At 39.8% G+C, this 18,832-nt stretch overlaps 1 protein-coding gene across 6 annotated transcripts in view; it reads right to left on the bottom strand.

The window, feature by feature from the left end:
- Nucleotides 1-9,151: 9,151 nt before the first annotated feature.
- The window catches only part of LOC126210526 (pyruvate carboxylase, mitochondrial), a 408,145-nt gene continuing 398,464 nt past the window's right edge, over nt 9,152-18,832 (bottom strand). For all 6 annotated transcript variants that reach the window (XM_049939771.1, XM_049939775.1, XM_049939774.1 and 3 more), the window contains 2 exons: nt 14,313-14,602; nt 9,152-10,188 (listed from right to left, as the gene is read on the bottom strand). In XM_049939771.1, coding sequence (XP_049795728.1) covers nt 14,354-14,602 — 249 coding nt within the window. In that variant the 3' untranslated portion in view covers nt 9,152-10,188; nt 14,313-14,353. The remainder of the gene's footprint in view (nt 10,189-14,312; nt 14,603-18,832) is intronic.

Below are 18,832 nucleotides of genomic sequence, written 5' to 3'. Positions count from 1 at the left end.
CATACTGAATTACACATTCAGTATCCTTATATACTTTCTCTCTCTCTCTCTCTCTCTCTCTCTCTCTCTCTCTTCATCTTCTGCTTGTGATGTCAGCATGTACACCTAAACTATTGCTGTTGGTTTGCTTTGGGGTGTAAAGCTAGTTCGCGTCCGTAGTAGAATACTACACGTGCACCCTGGGTAACGCTAAATGAACTAGCAAAGTACAGGCGACCAGATAATCCTTAGTTGATCTCCTGGTCACGGCAAATCACGATGAATTCTAGCAAAACGAACCCTTTGACTAGGATCGCTGATTCGAGTCTGCCACCTGAATATTGAAGGCATAAGTAGAGCCAAATGCATGTACTTGCATAAAGTTTTAACAAAGAACGACATTGACGTAGTCGCAATTCAGGAGACCCATACTGAAGATGACGAGCAGCTAAGATCAAGGGGCATAATATCTGGCTATGACCTAACAGGCGCCACACACCACAGACATTATGGCACGGCAACATACGTCAGGAGAGATATCGAAGAAGTGGCTCTCGTATCAACATCTACCACAATCGAGATTCACGAAGTCATTATAAAAGTGGGTGAAGTCACAATAAATAATATATAAAAGCCTCCAGGGCAATCGTGGCCCCCACAAGCCCTTCAAATCCTGCCTCACCCAGCAATATACGTGGGTGACTTTAATAGCCACCATGAACTGTGGAAATATTGAATATCTGACTAAAACGGCGAAGACCTGGTGAAATGGACAGAAGATCATAATACTCAACTAATCTTTGACGCCAAAGACCGAGGTACATTTAAATCAGCCACTTGGCTAACTGAGACCTGCCCTGACCTCAGTTTTGTTACAACTGACAAGAACAACAAACTCCTGCCGGTCTCTCGCAGGGTACTTGAGGATTTCCCCCACTCTCAGCATCGTCCAGTGCTCTTAGAAATAGGTCTTACTATTCCCCTGATATCCTCTTATCCTCGTCCTAGATGGAACTTTGGGAGGGCAGATTGGGCTGCTTTCTCGGAGAAACTTGATAAATGCCTTGGATGGATACCCCCAACGTATAAGAACTACGAAAGATTTATTGGAGCCGTCATCAGCTCAGCTAAAGTTAGTATGCCCAGAGGATTCAGAAACGAATATGTGCCAGGATGGAGCGAGGAAAGTGAACGGCTTTATAGACAGTTTCTGGACAATGGGGATAAAGAAATTGCAGACGATCTATTACATAGCCTAGACACGGCCAGGCGTGCTAAGTGGATGGAGACCGTGGAACAAATGGATTTTACAAGATCAAGCAGAAGGGCGTGGTCTTTGCTTCGGAGACTTGGAGGTGGAGGTAAAAATCTGCGAATGACCAGCGCTATGTCCCCAAATACAGTTGCGGTTCACATCAGCAAGACGTCCAGGGCCCCAAAGGAACGAGCCCATACTATAAAAATTAAAAATGAGCTTAAAGAGCTAAAATCAACAGCAGAGAACAATACATCTTATTCCCAACCCTTTTCAGTCGAAGAGTTAAATATGGCCCTGAACAATATAAAACCAGGAAAGGCCCCAGGGTTTGATGGGATTCACCCAGAATTTCTGCTCCACTGTGGTAAATTTGCAAGATTATGGCTTGCGCGATTCTTCTCTAACGTGTTGCAAACTGGAAAAATTCCGCACTCTCTCAAAAAGCCTAAAATTGTTGCCATATTAAAACCGGGCGAACCGAGTGACCAACCTCAGAGCTACCGCCCAATCGCCTTACTCAGCATGATCTATAAATTACTGAAGAGACTTATGTACAACAGAATGAGCGAAGTCATCCTGGAGGCTGTACCGGTAGAACAGGCGGGCTTCCAGCCAAAAAGAAGCTGCACGGATCAGGTCCTCGCTCTAACAACCTACATCGAGGCGGGCTTCCAAAGACAGCAAAAAACATCAGTGGTATTTGTTGGCCTGACGGCGGTGTTCGACACTGTCTGGAGACAGGGCCTGATTTATAAGCTCCTCCACATCGTGCCATGTCTAAAAACGGCTAACCTTATCAACGAAATGCTCTGCAATAGACCATTCCAGGTTGTCATCGGTAACAACAGAAGTAAATTCATGAAACTTAATAATGGCCTGCCCCAAGGTTCAGTACTGGCTCCACTGCTTTTCAGCAGGTATATAGCCGATATGCCTAGGACGAGATCCAAAATGTTCGGATATGCGGACGACTGGGCCTTGGCCACACAACACCGAGTGATGGAGGAAACTGAGATCACACTATCCAGCGATTTGACCACTCTAGGAAAATACTTCCGTGACTGGAGGCTCCAACCCAGCCCATCCAAAACAGAGGCCACTTGTTTCCACCTGAATAACAAATTAGCAAACAAAGAGCTCAAGATCCGCTTTGATGGCGGCATTCTTCCATATAATAGAACACCAAAGTATCTGGGCGTGACACTCGATAGAACATTGAGCTATAAACAACACCTTGTAAACACTGCTGAAAAAGTCAGAACTAGAAACAACATTGTCCAAAAGCTTTGTGGCACTAGTTGGGGGTCCACTGCCTCCGTTCTGCGTAGCTCTGCACTAGGACTTGTCTATTCTGCAGCAGAGTACTGTTCACCAATATGGCTAAATAGTGCTCACATCAAGAAGGTGGATGCAGTCTCGAACCAAACGATGAGGATTATCTCTGGAACGATCAGGTCAACTCCTGTCCAATGGCTGCCTGTATTGAGCCATATCCCGCCGCCACATTTGCGCAGAGAACACGCACTTGTCAGGGAGTGTCGAAAAATCCAAAATAGCCCAGATCTTCCTATCCACACCCTGAGTAATGGAATTGAGCAAAAGAGATTGAAATCCAGACACCCCCCTCTCGCAAGTGCCAAAGATCTGGTAAAGAACGCTTTTATTCTTGAGGACCGCTGGAGAGAAGAATGGGAGGAAAAGACACCGCCTCAGGTTAACACCTTATTGGGAACATCTAACAGACCTCGGGGCTTTGATTTGCCCCGCAAAATCTGGTCTACCCGTAACAGGATCAGGACGAGCCACGGCCGCTGTGCGGACTCCTTGTACAAATGGAGCATAGTGCCATCACCACAGTGCGACTGCGGCGCTGACAGGCAGACAATTCACCATATCGTGGTAGAATGCCCTCTGAGGGCCTACCCTGGGCCAACAAGGGACTTCATGGATGCGACTAACAGTGCAATCGATTATATTTCTAACCTAGATGTTTGTTTGTGATATTGTAACTGTTTTGTGTGTTATGTACTTTTAGATTTTTCATACGTGATTTGTACCTGCCATACGCTAAATAAAAAATAAATAAATGATGTTGATTCTGAGGAGAACAAGTGTATCACTGAAATGTTCACAGTAACACACTCTCTGCACTACATTCCTATTAATAACAAATCCTACTCCCATTATACCATTTTCTGCTGCAGTTGATATTAACCTATACTCATCTGACCAGAAATCCTTGTCTTCATTCCATTTCACATCACTGACCCCACTAGATCTAGACTGCACCAACATTTTCCTTTTCAGATTTTCTAGCTTTCCTACCACATTCAAACTTCTGACATTTCCAGACCTGACTTGTAGAATGTTATCCTACCGTTAGTTATTCAGTCTTTCTCTCACGGTCACCTCCCCCTTGGTAGTCCCCTCATGGAGATCCAGATCGGGGACTATTCTGCAATCTTTTGTCAATTGAGAGATCATCATCATGTCTAATGATAATAATAATATATCTAAAAACAAAGATGATGTGACTTACCAAAAGAAAGCACTGGCAAGTCGATAGACACACAAACAAACACACAAAATTCAGGCTTTCGCAACCAACGGTTGCTTCGTCAGGAAAGAGGGAAGGAGAGGGAAAAACGAAAGGATGTGGGTTTTAAGGGAGAGGGTAAGGAGTCATTCCAATCCAGGGAGCGGAAAGACTCACCTTAGGGGGAAAAAAAGGACGGGTATATATATACACACACACACACACACACAGATACAGACACAAGCAGACATATTCAAAGGCAAAGAGTTTGGGCCATATAATAATAAAAAATAATAATAATAATAATAAACTGTACTGTGGGATGTAACTAACAACTACTTCCATGAATTCTGGTCATCTCAAACTTTTGCACACTGCTACATTCACTTGCTGATATTTTTACTTTTACAGTAATGCCCAAACATGTGGGAGCACTTGTGTATGAAAAAAAAAAAAAGTTTGAACGTTCACAGAAGTGTAAATGAGGTTTCCATCGAAAATAAATATTTCTGTTGCAGCTGATACACTATAAAAATTAACGTACACAGTTGTAGCCAGTGTGTCTGAAACTTTTTTGGCACAAACAAACGTGAAAGGATTCAAAGAGAACAAAGTTTATGTTGTTGATGAATAAAGATTCTTTAAGAAAAACAAAAATTTCCATTACTTTTTTAATCACAGCTTGTATATATCTTCCCATCACATCCCAGACATGCTCTACAAGTGACAAACAAGAGGACCAGAGAGTCCAGTTAAGGATCTGCATGACAATAACAACGTTTTATCATTCTCGTCCCACACTAGCGAGCATTCAGCTGCCCTTCCAAAATTATGAAATCAGTCCTGTTGCTGCATGCAGTAGCGCCCCACGCCACATTTATAGTACTCTAGGAGGTACAGGTCTCAAGAATCGCCACTTCCTGTGACCTTTCACAAGGTCGTCTATGGACAGAGTGACATCAGTCTGATCACCAGTAACAGAAGTGAGATTAGTCACTTAATACCAATCGACTTTGCAGCTGACTCTGGTTCTGTACTGTGCAAGTCTCAATTTTCTATGGCATAGTATCAACAGCAAACAACTCTTGATGTCAACCCAGCTTCCAGTAGTCTGTCCCTGACAGTACTGGGCATACACACTGCCTGTAACCTGTCGGGATTTCAGCTGTTGTAATGTGTCTATTCACCAGATCCAGTCAAACAATCCTACAATCTTCTTGTGGTGCAGTACTTCTGAAAGGATCCGTGCCTACTTTCCTTGCAACAGTGTCACACAAAGTCTATCTGATCACCACTCATTGTTCAGTCACTGCACTAGAGCCAATTGTCTGTGCAATATATTGGTATGATACCTCCGTGTCCCTCACACCAAAGATTTGATATGTCTCAAGGTTAGTAAGATGACAATAAGCTGCATGTGCACATACTCTGGGCATGCTCGCATGAAATTCCACCTCATAAGTTCCAGTGACATTAGGCACACCCAATAACAATCAAGTAAAAGTACTCACGCCATCTGTAGGACTGACTCCCCCCCCCCCCCTTTTTTTTTTTACTGGAAACGGGCTCAAAAAGCATGAAATTTTGATCAACATATCTCAAAGGCTTTGAATACTGTAATTGCAGTACCTCACCTGAACTGTGTGGCACAGTATTCGTATTCTTGGTGGCATAAATGACAAGAGCTTGCCCCCTGGTAATGGACGAGATAAATATCGATGGGCCATCGGGATCTCATTAATGCTCAACCCAGATTGTGGGAAGGCATGGACTAATGACTCTACTTGCAGGGAACCCCTGATATTTGAATGGATAGTGGGGAATGGCAGTAGAAATTACAAAACTAATAAATAAAAGATTTAGGAGATTAAAAAAGATTATATGTTGTGAAATAGGATGCAGAACAAGGCACTCTTAACCAAGAGCAGCCTCCCCTGACATAAAAACATTGACAAAATGATATACAGGAAGAGAATTGACCAGTACCTACACAGGCTTAACTGAGAACACTTCTGAGAGAAATTATGAAACATTAAGAACTAGGTTTAGGCACCAAACTGGGGAGTCGGCTGACTTTGGTGAACCTCACCATACAGCTATTGCTGCCATTCTCCTGTTGTATTGCGAAGTACTCACGATCGCCAAAGAATCAAATCTGCGGTTGAACCTAAGCGAAACTTTGCACTGAGTAACGAACACTTAAACTTTACTGCAGCATGGTGGAGTGTGCCTACGGCCAGGACGTGGTCATGGGCAATACAGCAACTGGTCATCCTTCCAAAATGATGTTGCAGAATTGGCTGGATTAGTGGTGGTCCAGGGTTTTGTTAGCTGGCCAACATCTCAAACTAGTGTGCCTATGACTGAAAAAAGTTCTCATGTCGACTTGCTGGGTGGTCAAGCAACTGGGGAACAATGGGCATTTCTGTATTGTGTGTGTCTTCAGATCGAGAAGATGGTCCATTTAAACTTTAATCTTTTTAATGGCCACCACCGTATTGAATAAATTATTAATTTCTCACAAAATGATGGCAACTGAAATCTGTTTATGGATTTTAGTAGGTCTGCGTTTACAGAATCATTAATATATGGTTTCTTACCTTTCTGTAATTAGTTTGACATTTAATTCGCAGTTGAATTTTTTAGGCACTTCGAAATAAAACTTATACACAAATTATGGATACAGCAACAGTTCGTTCATAATAAAAATGTCCCGAATCTCTCACCTGGTTTCATATTCAATAATTACTTCATCCTTTATTTCTGGCCTTGCACCGCTGCACATGTGTTTGTCACAACATGTGGTGTTCCTCGAAGCATTCGTAACATGTTGTGTGACAAGTCTGACAGTGCTCAGAGGTGGTGTTCATCTGTAAAACATTCCATTTCCGTAAGTGAACATTTAGTACTCTGATACTTCCTTGCTGCTTTTCTGTCCCCCACTATCTCTCTTATTCTCTCCTTGACATCATCATCGTCGTCGTCGTCGTCGTTTAGAAAGAAATGAAGTGATTCTTGTTTTCTGGAGCTTTGCAGCAAGCTAAGTAAAAATTAACAAAACAGCTTAAGTTCTAAATGTGCTGTGGTTAATAACAATGAAAACAGTGAAGTGTGTCCTGCAGTAGCTTCAAAGCTGTGAGACGTAACAAGGTGAATGACAAAAGTTTTTCACTTTCTTCATTCTGTATCTAATACAGGTGCACATCTCATATACCACATGAACAGGAATATGTGAAATTTTTGTTTTTACAAACAACTCATTTAAACATACAGCTCTGTTTATATTTATCTCCTTGATTACAATGACGCACTTTGTTTATTTAAAGGCAGAGTAATTAAAAAGTATAGGTAATTTTATTTATGACAATGTCATATAATGGAAAAACACTGAGTGAGTAATCAGCAGAGTAGTTAATGTTACCACTCATTTGGAAGCCAGCACTCCCAACTTTCCAAGAACATATTTGGAATTATCTGAAATTAACTAACTTGTGAAATAATTCACATTAAAAGTTACAGCCCTCCAAATTTCAGTCGCCTATGTTGCCTTAACGATTGCTAGATTCTGAAATTTGACAACACAATTTTATTGCTGTAATTTTTCTGAATCAGACAACACCTCTCATTAATTAATCCAGTCAGTAACTAAGATTTTGAGTAGAGTACTTTAGACTCTAAGTATTTATTTCAAGATGGATATCATACTCATAACTATGGGATTCCAAAAACCGGGTAATAATAATGTTTCATGAGCTGTTGTGAATTACTAACCTGAAACATTTTACAGAAACCAAACAATAGTATGGTCATGGAATCCAGGCAAAACAGTATAGTCTAACCTTGCCGAATTTCAAAACATTATGTAGTTTCAGAATTCACAACATGTTCTTATACTTGTCTTTAAATTGTCAACCCTAACACAAAGTAGTCAGCTGGTGGCTTGCAAGCATTCAGGTAACACCTCAGCCACTAAGGAAAAAAAATCTGTATCCGACAAGCACACTGCAAACGTCTACATGTCGGATCACATTAGACTGATACACAGGTAACAAATATGTCAGTCCATATTAAAAATTTGTGACCAGCATATTAATTCATGTGAAAGTCTGAATCTGGTTAGACTGATGCTCACAATGTGTCGGTTCAGGTGAAATTCTGCACCTCAATGTCATAAGCGCAATATGTGTGTGTGTGTGTGTGTGTGTGTGTGTGTGTGTGTGTGTGTGTGTGGGTGTGGTGTGTGTGTGTGTGTGTGTGTGTGTGTGTGTAAGGAATATGAAATACCTTGATGTCTTAAAATCTCTGTCAAAGCAGTAAATACTCAATTTAAAAGAACTGAAGATCTGCAAATGTCAATTACGTGTCAGTATTGTAAATTATGGTGATAATATTTTGAGCTGTTTTGTGTGCACTGTTATAGTCATGTTTCTGTCATTATATATATTCCGACACTGTGAACTTTAACTAAACCTATGAGGCTGCTTAACAGTCAGGTGATTCTCCTTACTCACATGCTAAAAAGGGAGATAATGTACTTTCATTTACCTGTATGGACTGAAGTGTGAAACGAGAACCACCAAATAGGGTATAGTGCAAATATACTGGGAGGAGCCACCTATAAAACTTATTTCATGTCCAGTCTACAACATCTACATGTACCTGGATCTACCCTATGTCACATCAGTTTTGAGGACATCATTTCAATTTGACTAGATAGGAGACTTCACAATGCTTCAAACCTAAGTACAACAACAAACGACAGGTAAGCAGAATATATAAAACATAAGCAACAAATTTAAAACATGCTGATGATAAAAAGAAGAAAAACACTTAATACAAAGATTTATTTTTATTTTTCAAATTTTAAACAGAACACTATACAGTTCCATAATTAACTCTGAATGGACAATTTATAAGTGCAGGTGTTCAAAAAGTGAAGGTTACAATAAATGAATGAAGTATATACAGTGAAAAATAATTTAAGAATGAAGTAACATTTCAAATGTAAAATTCAGAATTCATAACAATGAGATAAAGATTGTAACATCATCCAACATTTATTTCAACAGACTTATCTGTTCATCAGCCTTGTGAATGTTATTCATTTTTACTTATGTATCACAGCTTCAGTTACATTCAACCCAAAATTAACCAATGGTACATTAGAACCATTTTTTTTTGTTTACAGAGATGTGTTACAATTTGACACGAAGCATCTCTCTAAAATTATAGCCCTGGTTTCTGAAACTGTTGACTTGCTGTTTGGCATTCTGTAACTGTAAAAGGTTCATTTCTTACAGCTCATCTTTCTGATGATTATTCGTTTTTCCTGTTACTTCCAGTTTGTACCATGAAGTGGAGTTTTTTCTCTTTTTTTCCACACACACACACACACATACACACACACACACACACACACACACACACACACACACAAACAAATATGGGGAGCGGTGTGAGTGCTCGAGATTTTCCAAAAATTGTTACCGATTACTTTAGAGAACACAAAAACGGCAGCAGTATCATAGTATGACAGTCCCTTTCCTTTACAAACGAACTTAAAATAAGACAGCCACTGACATTCTGACTTCCCAATATTTTTCTGAAGTAAGGGCTTAGTACAGTACAAAATGTAAGACTCACAACAGTAACAATTGTACTTCCCAGACACTAGCCTGTAATATGAAAATCCAGATTTTAAGGGGGAAAATACTATACTATATATCTTTTCTTATATATGTAAAAATATTTATCAAAAAGGACCAAACAAACATACATGAAAATTACACCCATTTTTCACAACAATAAATAGTCCCTATTCAGTTACACGGCAGCATAAAAAAAAAAAAAAAATGCTAGGCCCACAAAATTATCACACACACGCAGTCAAGCAGCATATTCTTCCAGTTACAGTTTCACTCACTTTAACACTTGACAGTAAGAGTTACCAGCACATTTTATCTCAAGTATACACACCATTTATTTGCGCTTATGGTAACCAGCTACAAACTCTCGCCTATAAACACCTAACAGTCTTAAAATTTTACTAGAGCCCTATGAACCACATCAACCATTTCAACATCTTATAACTCTATATGCTATTTTCACCAACAGAGAGAACTTTGAAAGACTTTCAATGGAAGCATCGCAAATATAGCCGTAAGAATTGTTATATACATTTACACGACCTGCAGACCAAACTGCTTAACGAGGTACCTCGGCGGATTCAAAAATGAAACAGCCCTAAGGTCCGAGTAAGTTTCTACAAGGAGTTGTCTGGCTGCAGATACCACAAATGGGAATCATTCTGTGATACGGTAAGTTTTTTGACACACCACCACTACGACAGCAATTCTAGTCTTCAGACAGATGTTTCCTGTTGCAAGTCTTAGCTTAAGATGTTTGTCAGTAAGCCCTGAAACACACAATTAGTATACATTAGAATCTGAATAATTTAACTAGAAAATAACTTGACAAGTGATCATGGGTTGGAAATTGTGAAAATCTTTACTATCTCTGCTTTTACAAATTACAGTTTTTTAAAGTATACTCTATCTGACGAAAAGTATCTGGACACCCTTGCTCGATGGAGAATTGACCTCTAAATGTCGTACGTGGTGGAGCTGCCAGCATAAAAGGAGGTGGGGAGTATTGTGTTATCAGTAGAGAAGCAGTGACAGCTGAATGGGTCAGCCAGGAGAGCTCGGTGAGTTTGAATCTGGACTCGTCATTGGATGTCAGCTGTGTAATAAATCCATCAGGGGTATTTCAACCCTTCTAAAGCTGCCCAAGTCAGCTGCCACTGATGCGATAGTGAAGTATCGACGTGAAGGAATGAGCACAGTTAAATCGAGATCAGGGAGCCCTCACATACTTACAGACTGGGACTGTCTAACATTGCAAAAATTAACACGATATCGTTGAAAGGAATCACGTGAGAGTTCCGAAGTGTTATAGCAGTACAGCTAACACAATGACTGCACACGGAGTTAAAAATAATGGGGTACAATGGTTGAGCAGCTCTTCACGGGCCACATATTTCTGCAGTCGGTGCTAAGTGACACTTGACACAATGTAAGGAGTGACAAGCGCTGGACAGTGGATGACTGTCGTACGGTATAGCATTTTTCATCACTCCAAATCACTCATTTCCAATCTGATGGATAGGTATGAGAGTGGTGAATGCATGGATAATCATATGTAGTATCAACAATGAAGTATAGAGGAGGAGGTGTTACAGTATCATGGTGTTTTTCACGATTAGGGTGTGATCCACTTACTGCTAAAAGCACAAAGAAATGAACTCATTATTACAACATTACACACTATGTACAGTAGTGGAACAGTTCAGAAATGATGCTCGATTGTATTAGCATGAAAACGCTTACTATGATAAAACAGTATATGTGAGGCTTTGATTTGTCAACAATAACATTCCTGAAATGGATTGGCCGGCCCAGAATCCTGACGCGAACTCAGTGTCACACCTTTGGCACGACTTGGAACGATTACTCGACTCCAGACTCCAGTGTCCAACCACACTACCTTCTCCGGTTTCAGCTCTCGGGGAAGAAAGGGCTGCCATTCATCGACAGACATTCAGACACCTCACTGTCTTCAGAAGAGTTCAAGCAGTCACAAAGGTGAAGGATGAACAAATTCCATATTAGTGTCTACTAACAGGTGTCCAGATACCTCAAATTAGGTAGTATATTATTCATAAATCCCGAGTTTCAGAATACGTGTAGAATATCTACAGGACACAGAAAAGAAATGTACACCAAGATGGAAGAGAACAATTTACTACAACCCCACTTTTAAATAATTTTCTATTCTAAACATAGTGCATACACCACAAGTACTTGATATTGTTATAAACGTATAATTGCTGTAAACTAAACTTTATTATTCAATGTATAATTTTCAGACAACTGATGATAACAGTGTAATTTAGTATTCATAGATATATTTTTTTTCATGAAAAATTCTAAATATACGATCCACAAAAACCATATAGTCTTCTAAATTCGATCCTGACAGTAATTAACTGTTCTAGGACTGGTATATATTAATTGAAATCCCTTTTTTTCCACTTTGCAACAAAGAAAGTGTGTGTTCAAAATTATCTTATTTAGGAACGTTCAAATCTTGGGGGGGGGGGGGGGGGGGGACGCTTATCAAGATTTCACTGTTCAGTATTGCAGTCCAGTTTGTCCAACTACAAAAATCTCCAACTTTCCTGCAAAGAATGTTACTTCATATAATACTCAAATCAGAAAATTTAACTTTCCACAAAAGTCCTGGCAAGTTTCAGAAATTGCAGAGCATATTAAAACTTATAAAATAGTACCTACTTCTTTTGATAATACAGCTTAATCTAATTTCGCACCTCCCCCCCCCCCCCCCACTTTTTACTTCAATATATAAAATGTAATAGCCTAATATTTACCATTTTGTGATTTCTGTATTACATTTGCACAATAAGCCGCAGTCATCAGCCAGTAATCAAAACGTAAACATTTGTGTTGGTCAGTTAGAAGCAAACTTTAATACTTTAATCAGTACCAACTCTAAGTGGATGAATGTATTCATTCAGCAACATCAAGAAAAGATAGAGCATTACTACCGCTGATACGACACACTGAGCTGCAGTTGGGCAAAACAAAAGAAGTGTTACACATTGAGCTTTTTGTCAAAGCCGCCTTGCTTTCAGAAGGAGGCTTTTGCCAAAAGCTCAATGTTTAACAGCCCTTTTGTTGTGCCTGTCTACAACTTAAGGTGTCATCTTTATTGTTGATATTCCAACCTGGAATTTCTATTGTTTAATGTATCCATTTATTTATTCAGGTCTCACGTAGCATTTAATGGGCACAGTTATTATGTTAGTTGTCTGTGTTGACACTTATGAAATTTTGATAGGCCATTCACATACTTCGTGAGTTGCTGACTTGTGTGATATAATTGTCAAAGTCGCTAACTAAAAGCTGACCATCAATATATATATATATCACCATTTACTTTTGAAAAAACCTTAATTAGCTGGATAAAAATAGTGAAGATTAACATCCACGAGACTTAAGAGCCATAAGAACAAGCCCTAATGTGTTGTTCTGTGATGTAACAATGGTCAATATCTAATTCTAACATGTCATGAAAATACCACAATGTCACTCAGTTCCCGCAACTGTATTCACGTATTTCAAAATCATCTGAAACCCCATAATCGGAGAAGCAGGATCGTAAGATATTTGGACCCAGGGCCAAGGCACCCTACGCTTCTTCCTCCACAGGTTACGATTTATTATTTCCATTTCCTTCCCCTGGTCCTACTCAGACTGATGTATGCCACCCTCCTGGACACTGACCTCCAAGCTATCACATTTCCTCCTCCTATTTATCAAGTGATTCATACGTGGTAATCAGTTTAGCCCATCCCGAATCAGCTGTGACTGGACACATACACTAGTGAATGAAGCATACAACTGTGGACTGATAACTCGGGAGATGATTAGCCAAGAAAAAGTGCACATCCTCTGCTCAAAAGTAACAGTGATGTTCAAAAAAGTGGGAAACAAACTTATACTTTGTGACAATGCAAATAATTTACTGTACAGGCATACAGCTTTCCTCTGCAAGAGCGCCACTGTAGATACAGTAATCATTTATCCAAACAGCAATCAATCAAAACATTGGTCAGTCAAAATACTCCAGTCAGCAAAATTTGCGAACATCATATAGACGTTCCACTGGCACTGGTACGCACAGTACCTTTACCAATCGTAGCAAAATCTACAAGTATGCAATGTTGTAAGGGATTAAAATAACTGACAGTCACTGGCAAAACCGAAAAGAATTCATGGATGGAGACTAACATTTTTACTGGATGAGACCCAATGTCAAAAACCATCTGTTTGCATCTGGGAATTCTGGAAATGATTTTTGTTGTTAACGGCAATGAGTAAGCCTTTGAACCTTTAATTTGAAAGACAAAATGGGAACCTTAACTTTTTTATGCCTCCCCCATTACTTCAAACCTCCACGCTAAGGCCCAGGGAATCACTGAAAGCTTCAAACATTATAACAGGAGGGTGGGAGATACTGCCAAGGAGATTACAATAGAAAAAGCCTGGAATGAGTTCCTTCCTTCAGATGAGTTTATCACAGCAACTATGGATGCGCCACACAGCCAATTTGTACCCAAATGGACTAGGGCTGATTCTATAATCTTCTCTGAAGGTAAACCAAGTATGACTTCTTTTTCTAAGCTCATATGCCCAATTCATAGGTAATTAAGAACTTTTCACATATGCAATCAGTTCTCTTGTGTTTCCATGTTATTTGTAAGATGTGCGACACAAAATAAGTATGTACACATTTATCAATAATTCAGCGTGTGTTTCTTTCACATTCCTATGAATGCATAAACTGCAAACATGCCACATTACCAATTGTTTCCAATTCCTGATGATACTCTACTGTAATTACGAACAGCCAGTTTTTCAAATGTTCTGATTAACAGAGGCTGAACGTCCCTCTCACCTGTAGTGGGTCTGTCCACTTGGCACACAATGGCAGCGAGCTTACTCTATCGTCATAAGGAGGTCATCTCCCTCGAGCTTCATGTTAGGTTCGATGTCCAGCTTCTTGACGACACCTGATATGGGTGCCTGGACCACCATCTCCATCTTCATGGCTGACAGAACCACTAGCGCCGCACCTTTCTCCACACGGTCGCCGACCTTCACCCTAATGTCTATGACGCTGCCCGGCATGGGCGCTCCCACCTGTCCCTTCACAGACTTGTCTGCCTTTGGATGGATGTGCAGCTCCTGTTCATAGAGAACACATGTAAGTTGAAAATCATTTTAATGGAAAAACATTTTTGTGCAAATTCTATATTGTGAATGAAAATGTTTCTAATGTTTCCATAAAAACTGGCACAATGCTCTTTATTTTCAGGTGGTGTAGGTGTCCTAAAATGCCAACATTTCAGAAACATGTTTGGGAACATTTATGTAGTTACTTTGGTATTTCATTATTTAGTGGAAACCCTATGCAAGCAAGAGGTAAATACAACAAGAAGGATTAATTTATTTATAAAGCCAAGTGCTGCTTGCTTGTCTTGCCTACTGCTTGTTGTGCAAGTTAAAAAGGTGAATAGGAGAGAGAGGGAGGGGGAGAGAGGGGGAGAGGGAGAGAGAGGGGGAGAGGGAGAGAGAGGGGGAGAGGGAGAGAGGGAGAGAGAGGGGGAGAGGGGGAGAGAGGGGGAGAGGGAGAGAGAGAGAGAGAGAGAGAGATGAAAGCAGCCAGTGTAAAAACATAGGTTCGGTACAATCTTAGGGCCACTTAATGAAAATGCAAGTGAGCAAAGCTCCACGCTCTGGTTCAGAGGGGCCAGCCAGGACGAACAACCACCGTGTCATCCTCTGCCAACGGGGTCATTTGGATACAGTACAGAGAAGTCTGTGGACAGAGTACTGCTCTCCTGGCTATTGTCGGCTTTCTAAGCCTTGGAGCCAGCACTTTTCACTCTAGTAGCTCCTCAGTTGGCATCGCTGGGCTCAAGTGCACGCTGTTCCACTCTTCCCACCAAAAATCCCTGGCAGTGCCGAAAACTGAATCCGGATCTTTTGCACAGCAGCCAGACATGACGACCACAGAGTTACGGAGATGAAGCATTCACAAATGAACTTTTAGAGGCTGAAGGCCAGTGGGAGCAATACAATGATGAACATATTCACTGATTAATGACAGCAGCAGCAGCAGCAGCAGCAGCAACATAGCACAGTTTTCTTGTTAAAAATCGATAAGCATTACAGATTTGTTTGTGTAACTGTATGATTGGTGTTCATTTGACTGATCCATTTTCAGTAGCTTATTACTTCAACAGCTTTGTATTGTGTACGATTTCATCATACACAATTACAGACAAAGTTATGAAACACAATTTGTCAAGAGAAACCACAGTAATGTAACATGACATTTCATCAGGAAACGCCAAGGTACACTGTTAGGTTTCTTGAGAAATGAAGATATTCATGTGAATAGGGAGAGAAAGAGTCTTGTTTTTAACTGAAGTGCCCTAGAGTGAAGCAAAACATTGCCACTACGCCTCTGTCTATGCAGAGGTGAGAATAGATGCAGGAGTTGCACCTCCCGTGGGCACATGTGGTGAATGGGCATCTCCACCTGCTGTGGTGGACATGTTATTCCGTGCAGCCCACGATGGAAGGTGTTATGGTGGTCTGCCAAGGAATAACCGAAGATGCTGTATCAGCAATAAACGTGACATAAAAAGAAACCAAATTGATTCACTCTTGTGTACGGAACAGAGAGAAGGAGCCTAGTGCTTATTGTAATGTGCATTGTTTTTACAAAAAATGGTTTAAATAGAGGAATTCTGGTTATGAACGATTTATGTAGCTATAAAGGAGAAATGAACGCTTTTTCCATCTGATTCAGGAAATCTTCAGATAAGAGGATCAGAGCACAGCAAATAAGATCATTATCTGTGACTAACTAGCAAGACCAGCTCTACAAGATAAATTTATAGGCAACCATAGTGTACAAACGATATTAACAACTGAATTTATTTTACATACGTTGTGTGCTACTCCAGAAGGACATAAGTAGCTGGTAGGTTCAAAGTCTCCCTACAAGCACTAGAAACAAATCACCAGTTACATCTTGCTTGTAAGAAAACAATATGAGAATTTTATGTTAATGTTAGTGACCCACCCTAGCTTCATGCGAAGAGCACTAAGCATCTATGACAGATTACTCGTCTAGCATAGTGACAATTTTGTTTACAGGACACTTTGCAGAGTTAGAATTAAAATTCACAGAACAACATCAGGTAATTGAATGTCATCACTGTCATACAGCTAACACGATTTAAGCAGTGCACACAGGAATCTCCTCAGCAGGCACAAATGCTACGTGCTCCATATTTAATCAGCATTTGAAGTGACACCTCATGGCAATGATGGGGACTGCTAGCCACAACATCACACTGTCAGCCTAAATGCAGCACCAGAACTGTGCAGTCCACCCGATTATTATCCGATACATCCTGCATCGCAGGTCAATTAGCAAATTGTCGGTAGTTCACACCAGCCTCCCATGGTGATACTTCACACTTGCCTGACACTGCATTTAGGGAGGCCTCACGCTATTCCGAGGTGGTACGGTATTCAATGCTATGTTGCAATGTCATCTATTTCACAGTGGTGGGGGACTCCAGTTTATCACAGTTCAGCCAATTTCACACGAAATATTTATAAATTATATACAGAAACCTTCCTCATGAATCAGTCTATTAGTGACAACTGTATCAAAATATGTATAGTAGTTCCTGCGATTAGCACAAACATACAAACAGAAATTGCACTGAGGGACTTTATACAGAGGGGTCAGAAACAGTCGGAAAAGCTTGTAAAGGTGTTGCAGGGTAGGTTGTGCTAAGAAATAAGTGTTCCAATTGATTTCCTAAAACCAAACAAGAGTGTGATTTGGCACTGAACAGTAGTAAGGATCAAACCCAAGGCAAAGGCTGAGCTGTCTCGTGTGCTATTATTTATGCTATGAGAGCAACTAACATCAATTGTATCTGGTAGGCCACTTGGCTTTGCGCATGCAACAGACCAATTGGCTAACTCCGAATCAAATTATTTTCTGAACACTTATTTCTCAGCACAACCTGCCCTGCAACAGTCTTAGAAGCTTTTCAGACTGTTTATGTATAGGCAGAAGAAGATACATAGATAATGCATGTTTTGTTAGCCTCCTTTAATTTCTTAGTTTTTAACCATTTAGAAACACAGTGACATTGAATAGCTACACTTCCTTTGAAATTGTTTCTAACACAAGTACTACTTTTTCATCTTTGTTTTCTTGTACCTAATACATAAACCATACATTCATGAAACAGCAAAATCTTTTACAAGGTCAATTTTTGAAAATTGAGTTGTTCAGAGTATAATTCGCATTTGACTGATGACAACAGTGTAATTATTTTGTGTGGAAACATTTATTTAACAAAACATTAGACACTTAAGACTAGAGAATCAACATGCACTTCAATATCTAACCTCACTAACATCTGATTGTTTAGGGTTGATATACTTCATCTGAAACCTTACTTCTTTTCTACATACAGAAAACCATCTCCCTTTTTAAATTTTTTAATTCAGAAAATATTACTACTGAAAAATGTTGTTGTGTAATCACTCAAATTTATACTGGAAACCTTTTAAAATTCTAGCATCATCATTCTGTAGCTCTAATTTTTCTATATTAAATGTCAGAGACCACCTTATACTAGAAGAAAAAACATGTCAGTTAACAAAATATTTTTGTCTCAAATATAACATTTTTGCTTTTAGAACATTCTTTGTGGGCTTTTTGTGTACTCAAATTGGACTCCATGAAGTCTTTGGACACTGCCGACATTTTGTAAAATTGGTAGATATTGTTAACAGTGGTTTATTACCAAGGAAGTGTTTTATGAAAATAGACAGTGATTGAAATCTAAATGCAGACATTGTTGTCTTGGTTATTTAAAGTTGTTAAAACACCAATTTTGCATCAACTGAACTAGAAGCAAGACATCTTTACAAGTCCTTTAAGGTCAGTAATATTACAGAGTGAGATACAGGAACAGATTGAATATGCCTTCACTGAGTAAAGCAACAACACTAAAAATAAATGTGGGCAGTAAACCAGCAGTGGAATCCTTTTTTATAGCTTTATTTTGGAGTATAAAATATAAAGGGTGAGTCAAAAAGGATGTTACAACTTTAGGACGACATAGAAATTTCTTGAGAACTTACAGAATCGGTAGGCATGGCATTTTACAACAAACAACCTCACGTTTGATTCATACAGTGCATCAATATCCCATACTGCCACCAGGAGAGCCAGCACAGTGAACAGTTAAAATGGCTACGTTCACTGGTGCGGAATGTGCTGGTTTCATAAAACCAACTCTGCAACAACTGTTAGGCATAAATTTCATACCAAATACGGTCAAGAACCCTCAAGGAGGCCTACAACTTACT

This window comes from Schistocerca nitens, chromosome 10 (assembly GCF_023898315.1).
Source record: "Schistocerca nitens isolate TAMUIC-IGC-003100 chromosome 10, iqSchNite1.1, whole genome shotgun sequence".
Classification (NCBI taxonomy): Eukaryota; Metazoa; Arthropoda; class Insecta; order Orthoptera; family Acrididae; genus Schistocerca; species Schistocerca nitens.
The sequence above is the reverse complement of the archived record's forward strand: the minus strand, read 5'-3'. Positions and strand labels throughout refer to the sequence as shown.